Source organism: Aplidium turbinatum, chromosome 2, assembly GCF_918807975.1.
Source record: "Aplidium turbinatum chromosome 2, kaAplTurb1.1, whole genome shotgun sequence".
In the NCBI taxonomy this organism is placed as follows: Eukaryota; Metazoa; Chordata; class Ascidiacea; order Aplousobranchia; family Polyclinidae; genus Aplidium; species Aplidium turbinatum.
In genome coordinates, this window is record NC_137473.1 from 42,880,059 (window position 1) to 42,903,310 (window position 23,252).

Consider the following 23,252-nt stretch of genomic DNA (forward strand, 5'->3'; position numbering starts at 1 on the left):
TTTAAATGATTGATGCAATGAAATTTCATCAAATTTATGAGTTTTAGGATTCCAAACTCGCTTCGTTTTTATGACAGGTTTTACTTCTTCAGTCGCCACAGTTTCAACTACTTGGGTTGTTTGGATCTTTTTTGCTGTCGGTACTTCTGTGTGTTGTTTTTCTTGAGTGGGTTTGGATGTTGCTTTCAAAATATCTTTGATGTTTTCTTTTTCTTGTTTTGGGCCTTGAACTGATGGTACTTCTTCAACTACTGGTTGTGGTTTGATAGGTTCTTTCTTAATGTGCTGAAGCTTTACTTTTGGAAGTTTAGGAATAGATAACGATTTCGCATCGATGCTTTTATCTCCTTCAATCTCATTAAAGCTTTTAGTTGTTGGATTCCAAACTCGTTTAGTCTTGTGAGTTTCTGTTTTTGTTATTCCATCAACTGTGCTTGTCGTTTGAATTATTACTTCTTTCGTTGCCTGTGCTTGTAAAAGGTTTTCGGACGAAGGCCTCCCTTTCTGAGAATGATCTTCATCAATTTCAGTTGTTTGCTGTTTAGTATCTTTTTCAACTTCGATAAATTTATTTGATTTTGCATCCCAAACTCGCTTGCTTTTTTCTGTGATCACTTTAGTTTTTTGATGAATAACAGTAGCCGATGGTTGACTCACAGTTTCAATATGCAGTGGTGATGGTTCATGTGTTTCTTCGATACCGGTACCAGATGTTGCTTTTCCAACTGTTTGGAAAAATTTAACTTCCTCTATTGTAGGTGTTGGAACTTCAGCAGCTAAGTTCAAGGGACTTGAAACAATGCTGCTCTCTATAACGTCTTTCTTGATTACCAAAGCACTTGGAATCTTCTTTTTCTTTTTAGGTTCATGTTCTTGAACTGTTGAAAAAGATTCAGTGTCAACATGAGCAACAAGCTCAGTATTTAAACACTTTACAGAAGGAAAGGTGAATGTTTGCACATCTTCAATTGTAGGCGTTTTAACCGTATGTGCTTGTTTCACTTCATCTGAGCCACTTTTTTGAATTTTATCAAGTTGTTTTGGGGTGAGCCGATCCATTCTCTCATCTTTCTGTTTGGTTTCATAAGGAGTTCGGAGTTTTGCTTCTGCAGTAATGCCTTGTGATTTTAGTTTTCCTTGAGTTGATTTAGAAATAGTCTTTAAAGGGTGCTTAGTTTTATCCTCTTCTGTTTTTGCCTCAGTCTGGGTCACTTTTTCAACTTCTGGTTGAGATTTCAAAGATTCTTTTTCTTTTCTATCAGGTTTTTCCTTTGTAGCTTCAACATTTTGTTTTGTTGCTTTTTGCTTTGTATCTTTAGGAGCCGTTAACGATTTATCTATAACGCTTGTTTCTATTACAACCTCATCAAACTTTTTGGTTCTTGGATTCCAAACTCGTTTGGTTTTCTGCGTTTCTATTTTCGCTTCTATATCAACCGTGTTCGTCGTTTCATCAATGACTCCTTTAGTTGCTTGCGTCTGCACAGGTGTTTCAAGCAATTTAGTTTTGGTTTGTATTTCACTTTCGGTTATCATCGTTGTTCCGGACGTTTCTTTCAGAGCGTCTTCTATATTTTCTTTCAACTTGGTAGCTTTTGTTTTTGTTACTTCTTCCACTGCAGGTTTGACATCATCTGTCTTTCGTTTCGCTGAAATTTGTGGTTTTAATGCAACCAATGGTTCATCTTCAGATGGTTGATGCAATGGAATTTCATCAAATTTATGAGTTTTAGGATTCCAAACTCGCTTAAATTTAGCTACTGTTTTTTCTTTATTAATTGCCATTGTTTCTACTACGTCGCTTGTGTGAGGCCCTTCTGGTATCGTTTCTTTGGTCTGTTGCATCTCTTGAGCTTCTTCGGAAATCACTTTCACGTCGTTTTCTTTGTCTGTTTTGAGATCTTTAACCGGTGATGGCACTTTCACTTCTTCAACCACTTGTGGTTTTACAGGTTCTTTTTCAGTTCTCTCAGGCTTTTTCTTAGCAGATTCAGGTGTGGATAATGGTGTTAATTTGACGCTTTTTTCTTCTTCAATCTCATCAAATCTTTTAGTTTTTGGATTCCAAACCCTTTTGGTGTTGATAGTTTTAGCTTTTGTTTTTCCATCAGTTGTGCTTGTCGTTTCCACTGTTGCTTCTTTCATTGTCTCTGCCTGTGACAACTTTTCAAATAATAACTTTCTTTTGTGCGCTCCATCTTCACCATTCTCAGTTGGTTGCTGTTTACCATCTTTTTCGACCTCAACTTCGATAAATTTGTTTGATTTTGCATCCCAAACCCGTTTGGTTTCATCAATAATCACTTTAGTTTTTTGATGAGTAACAGTAGTCGATGGTTGACTCACAGTTTCAATATGCAGTGATGATGGTTCATGTGTTTCTTCGATACCGGTACCAGATGTTGCTTTTCCAACTGTTTGGAAAAATTTGGCTTCCTCTATTGTGGGTGTTGGAACTTCAGCAGCTAAGTTCAAGGGACTTGAAACAATGTTGCTCTCTACAACGTCTTTCTTGATGACCAAAGCACTTGGAATCTTCTTTTTCTTTTTAGGTTCATGTTCTTGAACTGTTGAAAACGATTCGGTATCAACATATACAACAGGTTCAGTATTCGAGGACTTGACAGAGGGAAAGGTGAATGTTTGCACATCTTCAATTGTTGGCGTTTTAACCGTATGTGCTTGTTTCACTTCATTTGAGCCACTTTGCTGAAGTTTGTCAAACTGTTTCGGTGTGAGCTCATCTGTTCTCCCTTCTTGCTGTTTGCCTAATGTTTTTCTCTTCTCTTTGATTTGTTGTTTTTCTTGAGTTACTTTCGAAACTGTCTTCAAAGCACCATCAACGTTATCCTCCTTTTGTTTAAGAACTTCAGTCTGTGTCACAGATTTATCTTGCTGCGGTTTGATCGGTTCTTTCGTTCTGTCAAGTTTTTCCTCTACAAACTCAGGTTTTTGTTTTACTGGCTTTTTCTTTGTACCTATAGATGTAGGTAACGACTCAACAGTAACGCTTATATCTACCGCGACCTCATCAAACTTTTTAGTTTTCGGATTCCAAACTCGTTTGGTTTTCTGAGTTTCAGTTTTTGTTTTTCCATCAATCGTGGTCGTCGTTTCAACAACGACTTCTTTGGTTGTTTTCGTCTGAACAGGAGTTTCGTCAAGCAACTTACTTTTACTTTCTATGTCGCTTTCGGTTATTATTGTTGTTCCAGAAGTGATTTTCATAGCATCTCCCATATCTTCTTCTGACCTGATAGCTTTTCTCTTTGTTACTTCTTCCATTACAGGTTTGACATCGTTTGTATTTCGTTCGTTTTGCGTTTGTGGCTTCCCTTCGTCTATTGGTTGCTCCAATGAAATTTCATCAAATTTACGAGTTTTAGGATTCCACACTCGCTTCATTTGTGTAACAGTTTTTTCTTGTTTAGTCACTACAGTTTCAGTTACTTGAGTTGTTTGAATCTTCTTAGGTGTCGGTTCCTCTATTTGATGTTTTTCTTGACTTGTATCAGAAATCGTCTTCAAAATGTTTTCAATGTTCTCCTTTTCTGGTTTTGGAGCTTTAATTGGTGTCGTCACTTCTTCAACCACTTGTGGTTTGACAGTTTTTTTATCTATTTGCTTGGGTTTTTGGTGTTCGGGTGTAGATAATGAAGCCACTTTAAAGCTCTTGTCTTCCACGATTTCATCAAATTTTTTAGCTTGTGGGTTCCAAACTCGTTTGGTTTTTTCGATTACCATTGTCGTTTTTCCATTAACTGTTTTCGTCGTTTCTGATGTCAATTGTTGGGTTTCTGCTTTATGCATAGCTGTTTCAAGTGACTGAGTTTCAACTTCTGTTTTCGCTCGGGTTGTTGTGGTAAAAAAATCTTTTATGTTTTTTTCCACGTCTTCTTCTGATCTCGTAATTTTCTTCGGTGTTATTTCTTCTACAACATATTCAAGATTATCGGTTTTCTGTTTGATCGGTGCGTGTGGTTCCGCTTTCACAGCTGGCCGATCTTCAGATGGTTGATCGATGGATGTTTCATCAAACATACGAGTTTTAGGATTCCAAACTCGCTTCACCTTTTTGATTGTTTTTTCTTCCATGGTTGTTACAGTCTCAGGTACATCAATTGGTTTAATCTGTTTTGGTTCTTTGACTTCTTGTTTTTCTTGGGTTGTTGTAGAAAGCACCATCAAAACTTCTTCAATGTTATCTTTGTTTGGTTTTGGGGCTTTAATCGGTGTCACTGCTTCATCTACTGGCTGTTGTTTGAAAAGTACCTTGTCTGTTTGCTCAGATTTTTCCTTGACAAATGTTAGTTTTTGTTTTGTTAATTTTTCCTCTATAACTTTTGGTGAAACTAATGACTTCACTATGGTATTCTTCGTTTCTACAACCTCATCAAATCTTTTAGTTTTAGGATTCCAAACTCGTTTGATATTCTGTGTTTCAGTACTTGTTGTTCCATGAACTACGTTAGTGGTTTTAACAACGACGTTATGGATATCTTTAATCTGCAGAGGTTTTTCAAGGAATGGAGTCTTTTTCTTTTCCTCTTTTTCGGTTGCAATCATGGTTTCGGAAATCACTTTCAATACATTTTGAGTATCTTCTTCCGGTCTTGTAGCCTTAATTGGTGTTACTTCTTCCACTACAGGTTTGACATCTAAAGTCTTTCGTTCGGTTTGCGTTTGTGGCTTCTCTTCATTTAATGGTTGATCTTCAGATGGTAGTTCTAGCGGAATTTCATCAAACTTACGAGTTCTGGTATTCCAAATCCGTTTCACTTTTTTTGCCAACTTTTCTTCTTCTGTCGGTACACTTTTAACTACTTCACTTGTTTGAGTCTTCTTGGGTGCTGGTTTTTTGATTTCGTGCATTTCTTGAGTTGTTTTAAGAACTCCCTTTAACATATCTTCAATGTTATCCTTGTCTGGTTTAGGGGCTTTAATCGGGGTCACTTCTTCAACTACTTGTTGTGGTTTGACAGGTTCTTTTTCTATTCGCTCAGGTGTTTGCTTTGCAGCTTCATGCATTTTCTTCACAGGTGTTTCATCTGTAAGTTCAGGTGTGGATGAGGCAACTGTAAAACTCTTCTGTTCTACAATCTCATCAAATCTTTTAGTTTTTGGATTCCAAATTTGTTTGGTTTTCTGTGCTTCTTTGGTCACTTTATTGTCAATTAATTTCGTCGTTTGAACAATTACTTCTTTGGTTACTTCTTTCTGCGCAGGTTTTTCAATTGATTTGGTTTCAACTTGTGTTTGTGTACGGGTTGTAGATGTAGTGTAAAATTCTTTCAGAGCATCTTCCATATCTTCTTTCGGTTTGGTAGCTTTCATCGGTGTTACTTCGTCCATAACAGGTTTGGCATCTCGCGTCTTTTGTTTAGTTTGCGTTTGTGACTTCACTTTAACCACTGGTTCATTTTCAGAGGACAGATCGATAGAAATTTCATCAAACTTACGAGTTCTGAGATTCCAAACTCGTTTCACCTTTTTGACCGTTTTGTCTTCCTCAGTTATTACAGTTTCAGTGACGTTCTTGGATTCGATTTCTTCTGGTATTTGTATTGTTTTTTTGCTTTCTTGAGTTGTTTCAGATATGCCCTTTAAAATATCTTCAATTTTATCCTTGTCTGGTTTTTGGACTTTAATCGGTGTTGTCACTTTTTCTTGTACTAGTTGTGGTTTGGCAGGTATTTCTGTTGGTTCAATTTTTTCCTTTGCAGCTTCAGGTTTTTGTACCACAGGGTTTTCTTTTGCAGTATCAGTTGACGATTTCACTCTAACGCTTTTTTCCTCTACAATTTCTTCAAATCGTTTAGTTCTTGGATTCCAAAGCCGTTTGGTTCTCAAGGTCTCAGCGCTCATTTTTTCTTCCACTGTTTTTAAATGCTCAGTGACAACTTTATTGGCTGCTTCTTTCTCCGCAGGTTTTTCAAGCGATTTAGTTATTTTCTGTTTCTCTTTGTCTGTTGAAGGTGTTCCAGAAATGACTTTCAAAGCGTTTTCCATGTCTTCTTTTTGTCTCGTATCTTTGATCGGTGTTACTGTTTCTACTATAGGTCTTGCATCTTGTGTTTTTTGTTCAGTTGTTTTCTGTGGCTTGGTTCGAATTGGTGAATGATCATCAAACACTCGCTTCTGCGGAATTTCGTCAAACTTACGAGTTTTAGGATTCCAAACTCGTGTCGCATTCGTTTTCTTTTCAATCACTACAGCTTCAGATACGCGTTTGCCTTGAATCTCTTTAGGTTCTTCAATTTCTTGTTTCTCTTGAGTTGATTTAGATATCGCTTTGAAAATGTCGTCTATATTATCTTTCTGTGCTTTTGGAGCTGTTATTGGTGTCACTTTTTCAACTACTTGCTGTGGTTGTAGAGGTTCCTTCTTAGTCTGCTCGTCCTTTTTCTTTGTATCAGTTGTAGTTAATAACTTTAATTTTACGTTTGAATCTTGTACGACCTCATCAAATTGTTTAGTTTTTGGATTCCAAAATCGCTTGGTTTTCTGGGTTTCAGTTGTCGTTTTTTCATCAATCGTCTTGGTTATTTGAACCGTTGTTTCTGTCTGCACAGGTTTTTGAATTGGTTTAACCTTGGTGGTTTGATCAAGGGTTGTAGATGTTGTATAAAACTGTTTCAAAGTGTTATCTGTATCTTCTTCCTGTCTCGTAGTTTTCATAGGTGTTATTTCTTCTATTACAGGTTTGTCATGAAGAATCTTTGCTTCTGTTGATAGTTGTGGCTGGGTCTTCAAACCATGTTGAGGTTCAGACAAACCTTCCAGCAGAATTTCATCAAATCTACGAGTTTTAGGGTTCCAAACTTTTTTCACATTTGTGACAGGTTTTTCTTCCTCAGTCTGTACAACATCACTTATTTTTTCTGGTTGAATTTTTGTTGCTGTTTGCATTGGGCCTACGGTATGTTCTTCTTTTTGAGTCGTTTTGAAAATGGCCTCCAAAGCGTCTTCGACGTTATCTTTTACTGGTTTTACTGCTTTAATCTGTGCCACTTCTTCAATTACTACTTTTCGTTGGGGTGTTTTTTTCGGTTTGTCAGATATTTCTAAATCCGTCTGAGACGACATGGAACGTCCAGTCTTGGATATACGCTTTGTTTGTGTTTGTTTCTTTACTTGAATGTCGTCAGTCTGTGTTACGACAACTTGCTTTTCAATGTTTTTCATTGCAGTTTGAGTTGTTGCTGGTTTTATTTGAGACTCTGTTTGAGTTTCGATGACTTGTTTTCTCGCTCTATCGGTCTGTGTTGGTTTCTCATTCGCATGTTGTGGAATAGGGGTTTGAGTTGCATTAGACTGTTGAAAAAAGTTTGTCTGCATGGAAGAATCAACCCCTGCGCTTGGCACGTCTGCTTGAGATTCTTGGCACACTCGTTCTTTATCGAGCAGAATAGATGCTTGTGTTGTGACGTCAGTGGTATGTTTACTGGGTCTGGTTTGCCCTTCAACGTCAGTGCGATTTTTAACGTTTATCGACTTTACAGGTATATCAACTTGCATCAAATCAGTTTCGCCACTAAACACACCTTTTGTTTCATCGGTTTGCGTCGTTTGTGTGAATCGCATAGTGTCACTTTCAGTTTGAGATGACATCGTAGAAATTCCTACAGTTCGAGCACTTAAGTCATAATTTTTCGTATCTGTTTGTACATCAACTTCAGCAACGTTTTTTTGTGTTGTCGTTGATATGCCTTTATTGGCGTTTAATCTCTCAACATTTCTTGTTTCTGCTGAATCTTCTTTCTTCAAATCGATATTTTCTTTATAAGAAACTTCTTCAAATCTACGAGTCTTAGGATTCCAAACTCGTTTCATTTTTGTGACAGTTTTTTCTTCCTCAGTCACTACAGTTTCAGTGATTTGAGTCTTTTTTGGTACTCGATCTTTGAATTGTTGTTTTTCTTCAGTCTCGGAAATGGCTGCCAAAACGTCGTCAACGTTATCTGTTTCTCGTTTTGGAGCTTTCATCGGTGTAACGTTTTCAATTATTTCTTGTTGGTGAGTTTGCGCAAATTTGTTCCGTATTCCTGAGTCTGTCTGGGACGACATGGAACGTCCAGTCTTAGAAGCACGGTTAGTTTGTGTTTGTTTCTTTAGTTGAACGTCGTCAGTCTGCGTTAAGACAACTTGCTTTTCAATGCTTTTCATCACAGTTTGAGTTGTTGCTGGCTTTATTTGAGACTCTGTTTGAGTTTCGATGACTTGTTTTCTCGCTCCATCGGTCTGTGTTGGTTTCTCTTTCGCATATTGTGGAATAAACGTTTGAGTTGCATTTGACTGTTGAAAGATATTCGTTTGCATAGAAGAATCTACAGCTGCACCTTGCACGTCTGCTTGAGATTCTTGGCTCACTAGCTTCTTATCGAACGGAATATATGATTGTGATGTGACGTCGGTGGTATGTATACTTGACCTGGTCGGCTGTTCAACATGAGTTTTAACGTTTACCAATTTTCCAGATGCCTCAACCTGCATTGAATCAGTTTGAGTGTTTCTTGTCAATCGGTGTGTATCGCTTTGAGTTTGTGACGACATCGTAGAAATTCCTACAGTTTGCGCACTTGCATCATACTTTTTTTTCTCAGTTTGTTTGTCAGCTTCAATGATATTTCTTTGTGCTGTCTGTATTTTTTTATCCGTCTGCGATTTCCCAATATCTGGTGTTACTGCAGAATCTTCTCTTTTCAGATCAATATCTACTTTCTGCGTGTACTTGCTGATAGACTGCCGTTGTTTTATCTCGGTAGTCTGAACTTGTATGCTTTCTGTTTTTTTGTATTGAGGTTTAACTGTGACGCTAACAAAAGGAAACGCTTGCTGGTTTTCCTCTACTTTCATTTTTAGCATCGAAAGAGCAGACGTTTTCAAAGGCTCAATTGGAATGTCGTAAAGCCGGGTAAGGTGCGACTCATATGGACTTGCGTGCTCTTGATTATCATCAGAGTCACTGTAATCGAAAATATTATCATCATCACTTTGAGTAGCAAGAGGCGAGGCGGATGGAGATATTACGACATAGTTATGATCAGTAGAAAAGGAAACTCTCTTCTTAACTGAGCTATCGCTAGAAACGGCCAAAGCTGACCGAAGTTCATGAGGCTCAACGTGCCCCTTCGTTGGTTTCGTAGCAGGAGACGGCTGGTGTTTGAATCCCGTCTTTGCAATGTAACGGACTGATAATGCTCTTGCTTCAACCTTTTCCGGGCCTTTCTGCTCATGAAGATTATCCGGTAGAGCAACCTGCGTGGTTTGGGGTAGGCGGGCGGTAGGAGAATGAGGTTTTTTGAGACGTGTGGTGACATGACTTATGTGCCGCGTTTGAGTTGGCTTAGTTTGTTTTTCTTCAATTATCTTAGATTTGAGTTGATGCGTTTCAGCAACATCTGAACGCGGTTCAACATCTACCTCTGTCAGCTTTTTACTTCCTTTGAGTTTGATTCAATAACCAATTGCAGTAAACACAAAAACATTTTATTGGTTTTTGAAAATGCAATTTTAAAACGCAAAGGAAGCAGAAGAGACAGAAGAGATGAAATGAAAATGAATGAATAAAAGTACAGATGAAACAATAATGAAATGAGGGGGTTTAAGAAGAGAAAGAAAATAAAGAAATTAAAATTCATTCATACACTACTTTTCACTTCTTTGATTAAACAATACAAGCATGAAACGAGTCATTATGAATATCTGGTTGATGGAAAGAAAATGCTTATATAGTATGAGTTTATCTCAATCAAGCTTATGAAATAGGACGTACTTAAATCGATTTTGAAGGCTACAAATGAAGCAAGAATTATATCACGGATTTGCAATAGTACGGGATTCCCAACTACGTGGCAAGAAAAAGTACATTAAATTAAAGTGTTGCCAGATTTTTTTCAAAAATTCGGGTAAACCGCTGTTTTATAATAAGAATAGCGCAAAATTTGCCAATTAAAAACTACCCCAAAATTAAATAACAGTATTTTCCTATCAATTTAACAGAGCAATAGTGTTTGCAAGTTTGGCTGATGTGTCTCCTTTTAGGGTTAGCTACTTTAAGGTATTCCTAAATTTTATCAGTTTGTGATGTTCAGTGCAAATACTTTATAAACCTTTAATTATATTTCGAAAAAGTTCTAAAAATAATCTTAAAAATAGCATTGTAAGAATTACCAATCGAAATTATTACCAATCGATTTAGATTAATTTTGTGCAACTTCAAGATCTTGAATAGTTTTGGACAAGTTTTGGGGTACCATTTCTTCAAAATAGCACTTTTGTTAACAATTTGAAAAACATCTGGCAAACTTTTTCTTAACCCACACGTCCCACACTTGTTTTGGTGGGTATCGTATGCTAGTCAGACATCCCGTTCTTCTAAATTGTTGGATTACATAACCAAATATGACAGCGTTTATAAGCACATCCAGTAATAAGCGTGCAAATGTAAACTAGGCCTACCCACACGATATTAACACTAAAGTAACTGCTATGGTATATTGCAAGTTTTCGGAGATTAGATTTGTCGCTTTACTCCAAGACTTCTTGATCTTTTACCTTTCACTTTGAGATTAGCACCACAGGCAGCTTGTCCTAGTTTATTCCAAGCTTTTAGCTCATATTTTCCATCATCTGCTTTAGAAACCGGAGAGATCACAATTCCTCTAGTGTGACTATGAGCTCGCGTTTCATAATAAAAACGATATTTAGGATTGCTTAATCCTTTAGTCGGTCCAATCAACTGTCCATCTTTGTACCAAGCTATTTCCGGAGGAGGCATCGAAGCAAGCCGTATTTGAAATCTTGCCTCGCCTCCTTCTTCAGTGGACATGCTTTGGGAAGGTTCAGCAATCATAGGAGAGAATTCAGTCTTGACATCTCCAACGGGAAGGCTGATCTCGTAATCGTCCACCGGTTTCATTATTTGCATTTCGATTTCGGATAAATAGTTCTTCCTCTGTTCGTCCAAGGATGACGTATCTACAAGCAACATATTGCTTTTAAAGTACTGCATCTACCAAATGATTTTAGTAGGCCTACAACCGAGTAACCACACGGTTTGCTACAGGCTTGTTGGTTCAAACTTTATTCTAGTTAACGACAAGCTGCTTACCAGCTGAGATTATTAATTTAGGCCTGCAACGAAATCTTTCGTATTCAAAGTTAAAATTGATATGTTTTTCAATGATAGTTGAACCATCAATGATAGTTATCAGAAAAACTCCACAGTTCAATAAAAATATTTTCAACACGTAGCCTATACAGACCTATTGTGACTGCAAGCGAGTAATTACATGTACCTGCATAAGCCGAAAGTCTCAAACACTTTTGTATCGTGAGCCATGCAACTTCCTCTGTGCAAATGTTCTGAATGGTTGATGCGAGCAGACGATCGCAAGAAACACAACATGCTTATCATGCAAGCCTGTCTGGGAATCATGCTGATAAATTCTATCAACTGACGTCGAAAGAACGTGCTCTCATCAATTAACAATTCGAACTAAACGGTGATTGAATCAAGTTTTAACATGCTTATGCATGAACGTGCATAATTCAGACAGTTTGCTTTAATGCGAGGGGTACAGCTCACATACAAACAAACCGATGAAAGGGATATAAAGTATTTAGTTATTGAAATCAAGCATAGAGTTGTAAAATAGCCTATATTCCATAGTAGCCTACAGGAGTATTTAGCCAAAAAAGTTATCGAAATTGGTCTTAATCAGCACTTCTCTGATGATACGATGCGAACATAATGAATTGAAATATTATTGTCATAATTACACGTTCTATCAGATACAGTAAAAATTTAAATCTATACTAATACTGATTTTACGCATCTATTAGAGATTTGATATCGTAAAAAAGATTGCAAAATCATAAATGCAGATTCGAACAAATTTTAGTATTTCCGAATATTTTGAAAGGAATATTCTCAAGCCGCGATTTTTCCAAAACTTAAACCTTTTTTTATTGCCTTTAAACAAGAACGATAGCAACAAACGGTCAGCATGTGACCAACGTGCAAATATGGTAAATAGTTTAGAGGCAACATGCAAACGCCAAAATGTTAAATAATATTCATTTAAGTATTAAAAAAAGTTAACTGATAATGCAGCGTACCAATTGCTTCAACGTTTACATATCGTGCAATCTTTTGTTTAATTTGATAGGTTGATTGAATACGACTTTTCGTTAACATTGGTAGTACATCAACTTAAGACTATCATTGTGTAGCAAAAGATGATAATAATGTTTGCTTACATACAGTATACTGTATTTAACATACAGTAGACAATGGAGCTTGTACAAGATGGCGTGTTGTCTCACTGCACAATCATACCACAGGATGCAGTACAGTGTTCATGCAGAAAAGCTAGCACATGATGCAGAAAATATTATGTTTATGTTGCAACGTTAGTTTGAACAAGCACTAATGGCTATGATTTAAGTAAAAAAAAATACCTGAGACCAACAGGTCTGTACTGCAGACAGCCTCCCCTGCAAAGTTGGAAACATGACAACGAACTTCCCCAGAATCGTTCAGCTTACAATGCGGGATAAGCAACCAGCAGTAACCGCTTCTGGCATCCAAATTCCACTGTAAAAAACGCAGGTTATGTAAATATCTACAGCAGGGTTACTCAACCAATCTTAACAAAGGTCCAGTTTGACAAATCGAATATTTTTAGCGGTCCGGTATATAGGTTATTTCACACGCAACCACGAAAGTTAAACTATCGGTACCAAACCACTTTTTAGGTAAAATGTAACTTGAATTGGATTTCTGAGAAAGTGTTGGGGAGTCGAAGCCCCCCAGCAATTAGGATAATCAGTAATCACAGTAAAAATTGTTTCTTCCCAGCAGATATCTGTTTAAAGAAGCCCTAAAACGTGGCAATGAGGTTATTCTTCCAAAAGCTCAAGGTCCACCATCAGCACCCAGAAGGTCCGGATTCGGACCGCTGTCCGCCAGTTGAGTAGCCCTGATCTATAGGCTACAGAACTTAAAATAACGATCAGAAAGGTGTGTTTTTAATTTTGGGAAAAGTATTAAAATACACGACAGATGAACTTGAAGTGCACTGCAGTGATTCACCTTACTTAGTACAGCAATAGATTCGTAGTAGCTCACCTTGCATCGGTTGTCGTTTGTCACGTCTACACCTCGCAGATACCAACGCGTCTGCAACCGCGTTCCTTCTATCACACAATCCATTTTCACCGCGCTACCCTCAATCACATGTGACGGGTGCAGGGGCTCTATCACTCTAGGAGGTTCAACTGCAAAAATAAGATTATTTATTCTGCTGATAAACCGATCACAGGAAAACAAAAACAAAATGAGAAAAAGTAAAACTCACCAATCACAGAAAACCGATATTTTGATGATTCGATGAATTCGTTGGACACATGACGTGGATGAAGAGAAGAAGATGACGATGAATAGAAAATGACAAAGTATGGAAAGATAAACTAGAAAGTTACTTGTTTTATTTCCAGCAGCTTTGCAGTTTTGTAGCCTTACCTATCCTTTTAAAGAAATATCTGCACTGAAACCTTAATGACTTCTTTTCTACAAAATATGCCACTTATCTCTTTTTCACTGACAAGAAGGTGTCTTGCAAAAGTCATCTAGCATGAATCATTGTGTAGCTGCATGAAGCTGCTGCATGAAGCAACATACAAAATTAACCTATTCAAAAACTGGACCAAGATTAAGCTTCGCCTCTCCGCTTCACTCATCAACCTCAAAAAATAGCATTGTTGACTGATCCGTCGGGTCTTGTCTGTCCATAATTATACGCAAAAGTGTCCTAACCATGACTTCCGTGACTCGTTACGCAGAGCAATATTGCTGCAGAATTTATATTGAATGCATGCAGAGAAATAAATAAAGATGGTTTGAATGAGGTGCGCGTCAATAACAAGTAGTTGCACTGTAAGCCCTCAGAGCCAGAAAAACACAAGACAACATAGAAAACATCGACTGGATTGAAAAGAGGTGAAAGAGGTAGCCGCTTATCAAACATTGATTTCAAATCAAAACAGTAACTTTTAACCCAATTATGTTTAGCAATTTGTTAAAAAATTTGGAAATTTCAAATTTTATTTTCCAACAATACAAATCGCTTAAAAATGCAGAGAAGATATCATACCATTAGCAGCGCTATTGTTACAAAGCAATCATTATATTTGTGAATCGTCGAAACGTAATTTGGTGTTAAGTACAAGTAAATTACATTGCTAATTATGAATAAGAAAGTTTTAAAATGAAAAAAAATTGGGTTAAAAATTACTGTAGATAAGAAGAGATGGAAGTACGAGAACAATGGCACATGAAAGCATGTCAATTAATCACACAGCTTATGTCATAAGTGTGACCAACAAGCAATTCCTAAATGAATTTGTGGACGAACAGCTGTTTTTACGGCTAGATGACTCACTATCGAGCTTGAGATTAGCGTCGCAGAATACTTCTCCATTTGCATTACTGGCGCTAACTCGGTAGGTCCCTTCGTCTTCAGGATATGCCTCGGTTATTTCAAGTTGATACACAGAATTGTATTCGGATGTTTTGAAGTAGCGAGACGGCTTGATACGTTTTCCATTTCTCGACCAAACAACTTTGATGTCTAAATAAAGAATAATGTTAACACGAGACCGTTACGGATTGACACTTGGGGTGATTTTTCTTTGTGTTGCAAGTATTTTAACTGTGCCACAACGCAAGTTCCGAATTCTAGCAGTTCAGCGTAAAAATGAAAAGTGAAAAGTATTAGGACCACCATTACACTTTTTTTTTTCAAGTCTGTGGCTTATCGATCACAACAAATACACCAAATAACTATAAGTATGAACTGTACTGTAGACTAGCAACCCTCGACGAAGTTTCACTGGGTTAGGATTGCTTACTGTATAACTCAATTATACATAATAAACTCAAGTAAATTAAATTGCTATTATCAAAGTAACCTTCACGGCCTGTTTTACCTCTGACAATCTCGCAAAGGGTGAAACAGATTCTGATAGTATTGATTCAATTTATTTGAATTAGTTGTGCTTAGCATGGCGCTTAGTAATTGAGCACACTTTGTAGTATTAATCCCATTTATCTTATTATATAACTCAGGTAAATATACACAATCACTCAACACAAAAGAAATTTGTCTAAAATATACCGACAGTAGGCTATTGTAAATTATAAGCAAAAAAAACGCAGCGAAATAAAGAGATCATGTGTATTCTTTGTGAATTGCCGTGTGAAGGCCATATTTTAACTGCGAAGTCTACTCCGCTAACTAAACTATAACTCTAACCTTGTAATCATAAGCCAGTGAAATCTTGGGTAATGATTCATAAATTAGGTGTTAACTGTTTTCATAAAAAACATGATCTATCACAATATGTAATTAATTTAATAAATAATGTATTTAATAGTTTGGCTTTTACGTTTTCAGCATCAAGCAAAAAATTCAACACGGTAGTAAACAGATCTCGCACTCTCATTCAATCCGAATGGCACAAGAAGAGATTATTAACGTTATGGCTATCGACTGGGTTTACCATGCCGGCTGGCAATGATGCTGCAACCTTTTGGCTATGTTTACCTTTCACGTTCTTAATTTTCTACTGATTGTGTGTTAAAAATTTAATAAGTGTATCTCACTTTTGCCGATAATCTGGCACTGAAATCTCGCGCTCTGTCCTTCACGCGTGATAAAGTCTTGCATGGGTTCGACGATAGAAGGAGGATGCAAATCTGTGGTTGGAGATGCAGGCATCACATCCATACCTGCGTAGTAATGTGGTTAAGTATTTTCTAGAATGGCAGGAAATAAGTAAATCTATATATTTAAATCAGAAAAATGAATAAAGGTGTTTTCGTGATGGTACAAGGAGTGCAAAAAAAATCTTCTTCTTCAACAGATTAATCCTATTTGATCAGCTGTGGCCTCCCATAAGCTCTGTTTTCAAGAAAAACGAGAAACAACGAATTTTCAACTTACTGTCAACTTGAAGTCTTGCTGTGCTTCTAAATGAGCCAAGTTCGTTTGTGGCTTCGCAGGAATACTCTCCTGCGTCATCCTTCTCCACCTCTACCACGGCCAACGTGTACTGGTCCTCCTCGCATAACAACTTGTACTTGAAACCTGTTAGGGCATTTTTTAATGTCAACAGGAGCGACCATACCACTCAAATAATAACATTGTTTATGTATCTAAAAACTGTAATGCAACCTACAATGATGGTTTAGGACTTAGGGAGTCTTAGGTCATTTAAAACTGGCTCTTTACTAAAATTTAAACTTTAGTTTAGCTTCACGACACAACAATTACTCTGAATGAGAAAAAGCTAAACAGTCGTACTTGGCGTTATGTGGATGCCCTCCTTGTACCACTTGATATCTGGAGTTGGACGCCCGGTGGCACGAACTGTAAATTTTGCAGTTTCTCCGGCAATAACAATGCAATTGCGCAGTTCTTGCACGAAACTTGGTGCTTCGGGTGCTGAAAAGATGCAACGTTTTTGCCTTTAAGCATTCGCTCACAATTGAAAAAGAAACAGGAAGCAAAAGTTACTGTTTTACTTTCCTGTTTTACTGTTTTACTTTTAATACACAGCAAATTTAGCATACAATTTTGTTGATACGTACAAACAATAGAACAAATAACCAAGTTAACACATATAGCTTCGTAATCGAAATGAAAAATTAGAAGCTTCAATTATTCAAACGTTGACGGCAGTGAGTGTTAAAAATGCGATTTTGTTCAATTTGTCTCAAACATCTCCCAAGTTAGCAGAAAGCAACTTACGTTGAACATATAAATAAGCAGTGGAGCGCTGATTGCCTGCTTCGAATGTGTATTCCCCAGTGTCAGTGAATTCTACTTTATCGACAACTAATCGATGTGTCAATTCGTCCACTTCGTACTTCAACCTTCAAGGCAATTCATTCACATTTAAAAAGAGCTGTACAGAAATGTGTAACTCCAATGCAACGACACCAGAGAGTGTTGGAATAAAATAAAGAGTTTTAACTTTGCTTCATCAGCAGTTTTTAATAAATTATGCACTAATGTTGTCTGTATGTAACAAATTTATGGTACAACATATGGCCATTACAATTCCTTTGTATAATTCTAACCTGTTTCAGTGAGGTGAGTGTAATTTACTTCAATTGATATAAAATAAGATTCAAACCTTTTGTGCAACTTGAAATCGATTTCGATGCCATTTTTGAACCATTGAGCCTTTACATTGGGTTTGTTGACCTGGAACTCGAGAACAGCTCGTTCTTTTGCGACAACCTCGATGTTTTTCACAGACTTTGTTATTTCGACGGTGAGAACTAAACACAGTACAAACAAAAATGTCATAATAAAATCCGGTCCACTACTTCACTGTAATTAGACACAAACTCCAATCCTCGAGAAAATATAGCTTAATCTTTACATTTATGGTAAAGCTATAAGTGGTTATGGCTCAGAACGTCTGACAATTCAACACAAGATATTAGAGCTTTAGCTATGAGGCGCTGCTGTGGAGCCAATTTGTTGATAATAACAAGTGGAAAGACAAAGAATGAGAAAACGCCTTCATGGGCTTCAGCAGTTTAATACGGTTGGAAACATTTAACCTACTTTCTCTGTGCTGTAAAAATCTTATCCCATGAATAATGTGAACCCATACCCCTACCAGAATTCTCTAAAATGTCTTAGCCAAACCTCACCTTCAACATAGAGTGTGGTAGTGCTGGTAGAGCTTCCCGCTACAAAAGCGTACATTCCTGCATCAGAAGACCCCAAGTCTTTTACTTTCAGTTTGTGTGTTTCTTTTTCCGAGGTCATCTCGTACTTCAGAGCGTTCTCGTTGATGGCTTCAATTCTCTTCCCATCTTTCAACCAATAAGCATTGATGTCGGAAGCATCGACGTCACACTCGAGAGTCGCAATTTCATGAGCGTTAGCTTTGATAACCCCGGGAAGTTGACGAGTTATCTTCACACCTTCATCAAATATTGTAGATTATCCAAAAGTGCGAGTAATAGTAAATGCGACTATTAAAACGTGAAAAACGTTTATTCAGCTTACAACGTACATTTCATCAAGTGTTAAAACTTCAACTAATTTTACTATCAAACAATCATAAGATTCTATTCTACTCATGATTAGGCCTATGTAGCTTACAAAGTGCAGCAGTCTAACCTTGAACTTGAAGCTTTGCATGCGATTTATCTTTGCCAGCGGTGAATTCGTAAATCCCACCATCATCCATACTACAATGCCTGATGGTCAAACGATGTATCTTTCCATCAATGGTGATAGCGACGTTCTTTCCGGGCTGCTCAGGAATACAATACAAATTCAAAAAAATGCTTATTATTATTCCAATTGGGAAAATCTAGGTTGTATATCGACGGATGTTCAGTAGTACCTTCAGTATTTTTCCATTTTTGCTCCACGAGCAAAGTGAAGCGGGTGCATCTGAATGGGAGATTTCGCATTCAAAGATGGCTGTCTGTGTTTCCTTGATGGTCACGTGTTTCAATTGAGACACCAGGTGTAGTGGTTCGATGCGAACTTCTGTCGTTGATGATGAGCGTCCAATTTTAAAGGAATACAAGCCGGATTGATCAGGAGTGGCTTCGCTCACAATTAGTTTGTGAACACGACCACGTTGTGTCATCTGTAAAATTAATATAAAATAAATTATGTGAAGAGAGGGGCGTTCTTCCCGGCTATCAGCACAAGGCTGAGCACTCGCTAGTACAGCGAGCAGCTGCGATTGATGAGCCCAGCCTCATGGGCGAAACACGTGTCTATCGCTGTCAATTCTTGCTACAAATCGGCTGCCGAGAAACATAAAATAAATTACATGATATAACATGAAGACCCAAGAAAACGTGGAAAATGCAAATTAAGGAGAAAAGCAGCAAGGTGGGCTTGACAAGAAAGGACGCGATAGACAGATCGATATGGAGACAGGGTGTGAAAGGCGATTGTGGCACTTGGGGGGCGAATCCGGCTACCCTTGGTAACGCGGACATCACCGAATTGAAACTAGACTACTACTACTACATGTTTAATCGAGAAACTTGAAATCTACATTCTACATAGCTTTCAGCTGTTAGAGCATAGCATGTTCCGATTACGCAATGGCTTTAATTTCATTATTGTGCGACGTAGAGTTATCAAAATGTTTTGCTTTGCAGCCAAATCAAACCAAGCACGTGATCTTATACATAGAAATGCTGTTCCATCAAATATAGTTATTACTCTCTAAAACCTCTACTCTACAGCCTGTTTCACCCTGAAAGGGGATTATCAGAAGGTCCTTATTCAAAAAAAATCAGGACCTATTTGAAAAAGTTTTTTTGAATCATTTTATTTGAATAAGAACCTTCTGATGACCCTTTAAGGTTGAAGCAGGCTGTAGAGGTTTTAGAGAGTAATAACTATATTTGATGTAATTCGCTATGCTTGGATTTTTGTTTGGCATTGAGCACTTTTTGTAGTATTAATAGTGTTGATTGTTTAGAAATGCTATTCTGTATACTTCCTGCACGATAGGCTTCTGCACTAACAACTAAGCGAAACAGACTTCGTTTAACAAAACTGTGTAGCCAAATTCGAGTCAGTGAGTTATAGCAATAGCAAGCTAATATTTACCTGCACACGAGCAGAGGTATCCACTGGGGATCCATCTTTTAACCAAGTGCCTTGGACACTGCTGTTGTTGACTTCGCTCACGAGTTCAAAGGTTCGCTGTTCTACTGTACGTACCTCGGTCAGTTTACGAGTGATTGTCACCGCTGAAAGAAAAACGGCTATTGCTAAACCAAAAGTCGTAACATTAGAAAAATAGCCTAACAATGATACACGTAAGAGATCAAACTCTTTAGCCTATTATGCAGAGATGGAAGAAGTATTGCAAAATTTACTTGTGAGAAACTTTAATAACTTCAGATATTTAATAAGCAAGGTTATTTCCTTCCTGTACAAAACCAATGAAAACTTTCTAACTGTAAATAGTACATAATTTTAAGGGTGCGTGTCATCATCACCAACAATCTTACCTTCAACGTAAAGCCTTGCAATTGTCTTTGCCGATCCGATCAAACAGCTGTATGCTGCTTCATCGTTTTTGCTAACGTCGTGAATGGTGAGTGAAAATGAAGGGGCTTGTTGATTGATGACGTATTTAACTCCATCAGAATGAACCGGGTCCCCATTTCGTTCCCAACGAACGGTTTCGACTTCTTTGTTTGAAACCTCCACTTGAAAGCACGCGCTTGCACCTTCAGCCACTGTGATGTTTCGAAGGCCTTTGGTGAACTTTATCTCTGGAAAAGAAATACAATTATTATTGACAAACGCCAAATATTACCTGGACGAAACAACTTGACAGGCATGTGACGTCACATGAATGGCACATACCGACAACATGTAGTTGGCTGGAAGTAATTGCTTTGCCCAGCTGAAAAGAATAAGTCCCGGCGTCGTTCTTTTTGACATTTTGAATGGTCAAGAGTTGAAGGCGACCTCTACAGGAAGGCTGAAAACGGGGATCATTGAGTGGCCTTCCATTTCGGGTCCAAGATCCTTGCATACCTCCCTGAGCGACCTCACACTCCAACTGAGTTAACTTCCCTTCCAGAATTGTTACGTCACTAAGAGGCCGAGTGATTTGAGCTCCTGCAACACATCGTGCTTCGTATTAAGACTAGTTTAAATCTTAAATATGTGTAACCAAATTTCCTGTATTCATTGCACACCGAGAAGAAATTGACGTTATATCAAAATTGCGATAGTAAAACACTTAATTACTACTATTTGTCATTACTTTTACTTTCACTTTCATCAGATGAACGTTACAACTCGTACTAAAAACGATAATTATTTTTATGAATACCCAAACTTTTCAGTATTTAGAGAAATCGTGACGTAACGCTATTTTTTCAGTTTCACTTTTGTCCATAGCTTTTGCTTGATTTATCTCATTATACAACATTTACTGCAGTTGAAAGTGAAAATCTGTTTCTATCTCACCTTTGACCGCGAGGTTGGCAGAGCAAGTCCGATCACCTAAGCGGAACTCATATCTCCCTTGGTCATTGACAGACAGAGATTTAATAAGCAAAGAATGCACTGGCCCGTCAACAGCCGCTATTCTACCAGGTGCATCCTACAAAGAGTCAAATCAAAACTTTATACTGCATTAAAGGTGAACAGTTTGAAGCACATTAAAGAATTCCATTTATTGCTGGTGACAAAATCTTTCTGGCAAAAAGTTTAAATTGCCATGAAGTTGTAAGCACATCAATAAAAAAGCATAACAACTTCTATGACTACAAGCTTGAAAACAATTTGTAAGCATCCCAGTAGCGAATGGCCAAATGGAATGACCTACCTGTAACAAGTGACCATCTTTATACCAGGATCCTTTTGCGGAAGATTCGCTCACTGTCACCGTCAAAGAGAGTTTCGCAGTTTCCGCGTCACTTACGTCTTGAAGCGGTTGGACTATGTGTACAGGCGTGACGTACAAGTTAGCTTGCGTGACAGATTCACTGCCAGTGACGTAAGCATACGAACCGCCATCCTCCTCAATGACGTCTTTGATGATGAGTTTTTGGGTTCTACCTTCAGTTTTGATCTGTACCCTCGCGGTTTCTTTAATTATGTTGCTCTGATTATGCACCCACGTTCCACCAATATAATTGGCTTGATCAACCACACATGACAGTGTTGCTGTGCCGGTTTCAAGAGCATTGGCGTCAGTCATGTTTTTTGATATTGACACATCTGCAAAAAAATAGTGTCTAAAAATTTTATCAAGTTTTCAAGTTGACCTTAGAAAAAGCATAATCTCGCATCTATCTACATCGCAAAAATAGGACCAAATGTCTACAAATCCGTCACAGGTTTTATTTCTATAGGAAAAATGTTTCCAACTCCAGTCACTCACAAACCTTTGACGTTAAGTGATGCGTGTGTAACTGCACTTCCAGCTGTGAAGGTATATCTTCCCGCATCTTCTTTAGAGCAATTAGCGATCGTCAAAATGTGTCTCATAGCTTCTGATGCCACAGTTATTCTAGAATGTGAAAGCATTGTGATGTGACCGCTGGAAGATGCTTTAAGATCACAAACAATTAAAACAACACTGTCATTTGTTGAACTAACGCAGTTAAAAATAAAACTAAACCACAAATGGATCTTTACACAACTAAATATTCTCACCTATCGCTAGCGGTGACATCAGCTGTTTCATGTTTCCACAACCCAGTAGCGTTAGCCCTCGATAGTTTCACCTCAAAAGTCACCGTCTCACCCGCGAATACTGACATGTCCTTCATGCGCTTAACGATGCTAACATTCATAGCTGGCAATAGAATTGAAAAAAAAATATTGATGCAGCTATCGGTTCGATCTTATGGAAATATTGCAACTTGCGTTAGGATGCAGTGTCGGTATACACAGTGCACAGAGATCAACCCTTCAAGCAGAGATATATTTATGGGTAGGAGGATTTTGCCCTCGGCATTGATGGCAATCATAGATTGACTTGCTACAGATTAAATGAAGAAATATGACATGAGCATGTGCTAAGTAGAGAGGAAAAATATTTTCTCATAAAGGAATTGGAATTGAAGATGAATGAGGAAAGGAAATGTGAGGATTACAAATAAGCATGAAAATATCAGGCGAGAGAGCAGATGGATAAGGTTGAGTGAAGGAGGTAGAGGCAATGAACAGAATGAAAAGGAGTGAAGAAAGTCGCTGCATGGAAAACTGGCCATCTCTACTAGAGTGGACCACATCGAACGTTGCACAATGGTGAAAAATAAAGCCAGAAAACACCATCGTTATTTAGCGATTGACAAACGCTGCTGTCCAAGAGAGTTAACGCCAGCTGTGAGTGGTATTATATTTCTTCAGCAAATAAGAATTGGTTAACTTTTACTATCACGTCTTCATAAATTTTTATGCGCCAAAGCTTCGAAATCAATCCATCAAACTTTACCTAAAAAAATGTTGCTGACGAAAATATTTTCCGACAACAACCAATGCCATTTGTAATATATTGCAACACACCCTGCACAGATAAGTTTCCTTTGGTTGAGCATCCATCGTACTTGTATTCGTATACGCCTTCATCGGACGCTTTTGTGTCGTGTATGTGTAGAACACGCTTGCTTCCGGTATCTTCTATGCTGTATTTTGAGCTTGACTAAACAATAAAAT

General features: G+C 37.7%; 1 protein-coding gene across 1 annotated transcript in view; it reads right to left on the reverse strand.

Moving 5' to 3' along the window:
* The window catches only part of LOC145764311 (titin-like), a 208,059-nt gene that overhangs the window by 151,946 nt on the left and 32,861 nt on the right, over positions 1 to 23,252 (reverse strand). Inside the window, 20 exon segments of the mRNA XM_082575929.1 lie at positions 10,558 to 10,980; positions 12,466 to 12,601; positions 13,136 to 13,284; positions 14,448 to 14,636; positions 15,671 to 15,796; positions 16,011 to 16,154; positions 16,371 to 16,511; positions 16,818 to 16,942; positions 17,206 to 17,353; positions 17,735 to 18,010; positions 18,210 to 18,345; positions 18,439 to 18,690; positions 19,674 to 19,816; positions 20,081 to 20,347; positions 20,442 to 20,699; positions 21,054 to 21,189; positions 21,415 to 21,809; positions 21,977 to 22,101; positions 22,248 to 22,389; positions 23,103 to 23,238. Coding sequence (XP_082432055.1) covers positions 10,558 to 10,980; positions 12,466 to 12,601; positions 13,136 to 13,284; positions 14,448 to 14,636; positions 15,671 to 15,796; positions 16,011 to 16,154; positions 16,371 to 16,511; positions 16,818 to 16,942; positions 17,206 to 17,353; positions 17,735 to 18,010; positions 18,210 to 18,345; positions 18,439 to 18,690; positions 19,674 to 19,816; positions 20,081 to 20,347; positions 20,442 to 20,699; positions 21,054 to 21,189; positions 21,415 to 21,809; positions 21,977 to 22,101; positions 22,248 to 22,389; positions 23,103 to 23,238 — 3,847 coding nt within the window.